General features: G+C 43.8%; 1 protein-coding gene across 1 annotated transcript in view; it reads right to left on the bottom strand.

The window, feature by feature from the left end:
- The window catches only part of ANLN (anillin, actin binding protein), a 28,973-nt gene extending 24,837 nt beyond the window's left edge, over nucleotides 1-4,136 (bottom strand). Inside the window, exon 1 of the mRNA XM_075704907.1 lies at nucleotides 4,119-4,136. Coding sequence (XP_075561022.1) covers nucleotides 4,119-4,136 — 18 coding nt within the window. The remainder of the gene's footprint in view (nucleotides 1-4,118) is intronic.
- Between the last annotated feature and the right edge of the window lie 1,864 nt (nucleotides 4,137-6,000).

Raw genomic sequence — 6,000 nt, forward strand, 5'->3', positions numbered from 1 at the left:
TTATTAGGAAGAGGTGAAGCTAACCAGTAGGTTCCAAAGTTCCAGTCATTAAATCAACTAGTGTCTCCCCTTAGCTTGACTTTCAAAGGAAACCAGGTTTGAGAGACACAAGCAATGGCAAAATTAAAAAAAAAAAAAAAAAAGAAGAGAGGCTTCTATAGAGCCTGCAGTAGTCGGAAATGTTTGAAAGTAATTACTTTTTTTACTGAATCACCACATGACAGACTTGAACTGTCAAGTCTTGCTAGTAGGTTTTTTTGACACATTGCTAAACCATATGGTCAAGTCACCTGATTGGCACTAACCCTCTAACAAAAACATTGAAGTGATTGCCAAGTGGTCACAAAAAAACCAATCCAAAAAATTAAAGGCATGGCTGTTAACATTAAGAAAATTTCTTGCTATTGCACCTTCTAAATCAAAAGGTGAATTTCTGTTCCTCAAGCTTAAGTTTTAAGAAGAATAGACTGATGTTATAACTAGTTGTCTTAATAAACAGGCTATTTATCACAATATATCTGTATACATAAGAACATATAAAGAGATACCAATTAAGCTAACAACATTCTCTTTCATTCCCTATCCATTGGAAATTTGAGTACTATGATCATATTCCATGCACAATAGCTGTTTTACTAAATATTCCACACTAGCAGAAAGTGATTCCTTATAGCATCTGAGTTTTAAATATGTTGTGGATTTTTTTTTTTAAATACTGAATTCATAGATCATTATCACTCAGTTTGATCACATCCAAAAAATACTTAATTACTCCTTTGACCTAGGTTTTAAGGCACTTTGAGACAAGAAATCGTGTGATTGAATTAATGGCTTTAAAAGGGAAGAATATAAACTGCACTTGTTTGGTGGCACATAAATTATTGTGTGAGAACTGTGCCAGGCATTAGCTGTCCTGTTGCACAGCAATTAAATACACATTTCACATTTTTAACTGTCTAGGGCTGAAGTCTTAAACAATGTTCCATTGTAGGGCAACACAGGACAAATGGAACATCAATCTCAACAGTTTTTTCTGAAAGCAAAAATCAGCTTCTCTAACTTCCATAGAAGAGGAGGATATTGAAGGGGGAAAAAAGAAAAGGGGGGTGGACGGGACGGGCAGGGAGATGGACATACACATGAAACACCAGGAGTGCATATTCCATGGCTAGTTGTGTCCACAAGTCAAGTTTCCTTATTTCAACCTCCAAAAGGCATAGCTACAAAGTGCAGGTAATACCCACATAAATAAAACCTTAAAAGCTATATAAATTAACTGTTCCTCTTGCACAAAATTGAGTATATCTTCCACAACAGTATTCCTACAGTTCTATTCAAATGCAGTCACATTCCTTTCTGTTTTGTTAGTTCAGTAAAATGGAGTTTCAGTTGTTGCAAATAGGATGTCACTTCCCAAGAATGCACCCCTCTGTTGTTGAACTCCAGCTCCTATTGGCTTTTTGCATCTCAAGTTTTCCATTCAACTGCTGTAATTCAAACTCTGCTATTACACATGATGAGTAAGCCAGTCACCAGAACTTGAGGCTTACTTTTCAAGTTCATCAGCAGGGTATTTGCTACAAGTACGTTCTCCAAGTGTCCTGATGACAGCAGAAGTCTCAGAGTAGGACATACGTATTTCATTACATCTAGGAATCTGAGAACTGCTAAGTTGCAGTCAGAGGATCACTGTGTTGCAAAAAATCAGAAAAGGCCTTCCCACTTTAAAGGTAGATGGACAATCTTGCTTTTAAAAAAGTATGTTTTAAACCACATATTTAGCAGCATTAGAGAAGATACTCAGGCCCATATGCAATTACAAGAATTTGTTCCAACTACCCCGCTTTACTAGCGGAATGCAGCAAAGGAAGCAAATTTACCCATGACATTGAAGGAACAGTTAACTTCAAATGTCACATATGCAAATTTTTCCCTGAGCAATTGCATCACTTATTTCTCTTTGGTCATCCTCCATGCTAGGGAACTATACTTTGCTCTATGAATGTTAATAAGTACTTCAAAGTACAAAATAACGTAGACTATTTCTAACATTCTGTAGTACCAAACATAAAGCCTTTTGTGCAAGAAAGGCAAATTATACAATCGGCTATAAACTGAAAGTCACAAATAAGATGTTCATTGTGATCCTAAAAAAAAGTATCCACTGCACTATCTCCTCACTGCATTCTGTATTAATAATTTGGTTGTGATTCAGGAGGTTATTAGTTTTCACCTGTAAGATTAATCAAAAGAAACATTATTTCAGAACTGTCCAATTTGAAAGCATTCCACCGAATCTTACAGCAAGATTTATTTGAGCTTAAATTCAGTGATACCAGGACAAAATTTGTTACTGTAAAGTGATCAGCAAACACTGAATTAACAGCATGCTTTGGCCAATTAAGGCTCAAATTGCACTGCTTTACATAATCAACACTCACAATGCCTCAGCAGTTCCCTGCAAGTAATAGAATACAGTATTTTGTAGACAAAGATTATCTGAAAATAGTTAAACTAAGAAAAGGTTATATTAAAAGAAAAAAAACCCAGAACATAAATACTTCATAGTAGGTGGTAAAAAGCTTCCTTTTCAGACAACTTTTTTCAGGAAAGTTATTAAACTTCAATACTAATACTGGTCAGGTTTTTACACAGCAGTGGAACATCCTCCACGGCATAAACTTTCTTGATAAGGCAATATTTTAGGCATTCTGCAATACTAGCTAACATACGAATTAAGGTTACTCTAAGGAGTGGCCTCACAGTTGGTCATAGCTTTTCAAAGTCAGTTATCTACAAGAAGGGCGTGTTGAGGTTGGAAATCTCCCAGCATGCAAAACCATTTTAAACTTGATTCGGTAGTCTGGACTTGAAGTTTATTTAAGACTAGTTGGATCATGTCACTCACTACCAATTAAGGAAGGAGGCTTTAGATGTTTATACTTAACAAGCCTTTACATGGGGGTAGGGCAAATCTGCCTTGGCATAACACATTTAGTAAATATGTGCAGATCAATACCTTATGTTCATTTTTTTAATTCAGATCTCTGCAGTCACCTTTTTTGGGTACTCAATTTATTTAAAGTATGTCAATTTGATATACAGATTGTTTTCAAGGGGAGGAGAGAGTATTTCACCAACTTATTTGATTTGGATTCTTTTTAAGGTAGTTTAGGATTTTGTTTAAGGCGGCTATGGACCGAAGGCCATTTTTACTATGACATTTCTCAAAGCAGTCATAAGACAGCTCCACAGCTTTACTTATGTCACACACAAAATCAGAGTACAGTACAGCATCTTTAAGAAACCTCCAACCTTCATACAGATTCAAGCCAACCAGTTCCACTCATTTTGTTACAATTTTGCCTCTGTAAAATTCAAGCACACACAGGCAAATCCACCCTAACACCCGACTTCTTTTTTTTTAAAACAAAAGAGGAACGGTGTCTGCAAATCAAAGTGACCAATCACAGGTGGCAATAATGTCAGAGGACGCATTTCTAATCAGATGTTCGCTGCTTTGGGCAATCTTCACACTCAACCTTTAGATATGGCAGGCACAACGTGTTTCAATACCACTCCCATCAGCTTCCAGAACCCTTTCTGTTTCAGCCGAAAAACTTATCTGCGAGACACACGTGAAAGGCGAACACTAAAGCGCCAGGAAACGCAGTCAATTGTCAGCCCGGTTTAGAAAAGGTCCTCTCCTTCGCAATAAGCTCCGTCCTCCCCTGGAAGAGACCTGACGCCCCAAAAAGAGCTGGGCAGCTGCAATGTTGGAGGTACGAGCAAGACGAAGGGACAGAGAGAGGTGGCAAGGAGACCTGTCTCCCCGCTGCAGAATAAGAGGCTCTCTACAAGCCCACGAATCCCCGGAATAACGTAAGGGGGAACGGGGGGCGCCGACAGGCCTTAGCCAGGGCTGGCAGAAACTATTCCGCCCCAAAAGCGCGGCCACAAGGAGCAGCTCCCCTGCGGCCCCCGACGGGCCCCTGCCGCCCTCTGTCCCTGCGGCCCCCGCCACTGACAACTCGCCCCCGCCGCCTCCCCGGGTCAGGCCCCAGGTGCGCCCCCTCGACAGCTCACGACCCGGGGGCCGGCCCACGCCGTGCCCTCACCTCAGTGAACGGGTCCATCGCTGCTGCCGTGCCGCTGCCGCCAGCGCCGCCGCCCGAGAGTGGCAGAACCGCTCCCCCCCCCCACCGCAACCGCTCCTCAGATTTGAATTTCAGCGCCCGCCTCAGCTGCGCAGGCGCGAGGCGGTGCGCGCGCGCCCGGCCGCCCTCCACTCGCCCTCCCTGCCGTCACGTGACATCCAGGGGCGGGCGCTGCGCGTGCCCCGCCCCGCCCCTGCCGCGTGCCGGGCAGGGAGGATGGGCGGATGGAGGCGGGCGCGGGCGCTCAACGCTCCGCCCCCGTGAATTGATTGACAGGAGTGCTATCCAATCAGACAGCAGTCTGCCCTGCTCTCCCTCCTCCACCCCTCCCCCCGGGCCTTGTTCCAGGCCGCCCGCCCTGTGAGGGAGAGGGCGGGGAGGGGGAAGGAATTCAGGGAGTGGGTCCCGCCTGCCTCTCCCTTTCCCGGTTCTGCGAGCAGGCCTGGCCTCAGGTGCTGTACCCCCGGGCGCTGGGCCTGACCCCTGCGTGTGGTCGTGCCGGCCAGCGTTTCCGTGTGCTGCATGCAGGGAGTGCTTCCAGACATGGCGGCCTTGTCACCTTCCCTTCCTCCTCCTCGGCAGCCCAGCCGGGCGCAAAGTATGTTTTTTTTTTCTAAAAAGAACGGAGGCTTTTACCTCCCTGATAGGCAAGTAGAGCAGTACTGCCTGGTGGACGCCACATCTTGCTGCAGCTGCTCAGTCCCCTGAGCTTTTCTGATCCGAAGCTTTATTTTTCAGCCGGCATTGGCAGGAAAACATGATTTTAATGTTACTCTCTGAATGGAGAGGATGCTTATCCCTGTGCAGTTGAGCAAGTCGCATGTCCTTCTTGTGGCTGGTAGATTTCTCCTTGCATTACAACCCATGGTCAAATCAAACCTAAACCCACTAGCTCTTCCCACCCTCCTGCCAGCCTCTTCTCTGTTTCACTGATAGATCTTTTTAAAACTTGCAAGTGTTGGGGACACTGAATTGGCAGAGCCCCATCAGGTGCTCAGAGCCAGTCATTGCTATCCGGGCACCATCCCACATACTGCTTCCCGTAAAAGTGTTGGAACGCTGGCGGATACAGCTCATCTTTTTGTCTACTGTTTCCCCTGGGAGGCTGCTGTAGGCCTGACTGCCCAAATAACTAAACCCTGTCAAATTTCCAGTCTATCCGTACATATTGACACCCCTTTATACCTTTTTGCTCATATGTAAATAGAATCATAGAATTGTTTAGGTTGGAAAAGAGCTTTAAGATCATCCAGTCCAACATAGTGTTCATTACCTTCCATGAATGCCCTTCTTCCCTACTGGCGTGCTTCTTGCCTTTTGGATTACTTACAGGCAGCAGTTATTTCTTCTTCCAACCTTTGTTTTGCCTTGCTAAACAAACCACACTCTTCTAATCGCCCCTCTTTATAAAATCTTTTTGATGCCTTATTTGCAAATAGCATGGCATCAGCGTGCAGCAGAATGTAAAAACACAGTATCAATCGTTTTCTGAAGAAATCTTCAAGGTTGGCCAACAAATGTCCCTGCACTGTTCTCAGATAAACGTGGGTTGGAGCAGCCCGAGGTCCAGCATCAGAACTTGCTGAAAATTGGGACTTAGCAGCTAGGCCTCATCACTCATTCATAATCTATGAACCAGCCTGTACAGTGATAAGAAAGGACAGGCTTTATTTCCTTCAAGAGAAACTAGGTATAGCTATCCCTAGGAAATAACAGAAACATTCCTTTAATGGAACAGTAGAGAATCAATACAGGCAAATACCAGAGACAAAATAGTCAATATGGAGCTCAAAGTCATTGACAGAAAACAGAGAATTACCATTAAGTCTTTTCTTTCTCCTGC

Source organism: Pelecanus crispus, chromosome 2 (genome assembly GCF_030463565.1).
Source record: "Pelecanus crispus isolate bPelCri1 chromosome 2, bPelCri1.pri, whole genome shotgun sequence".
NCBI lineage: Eukaryota > Metazoa > Chordata > Aves > Pelecaniformes > Pelecanidae > Pelecanus > Pelecanus crispus.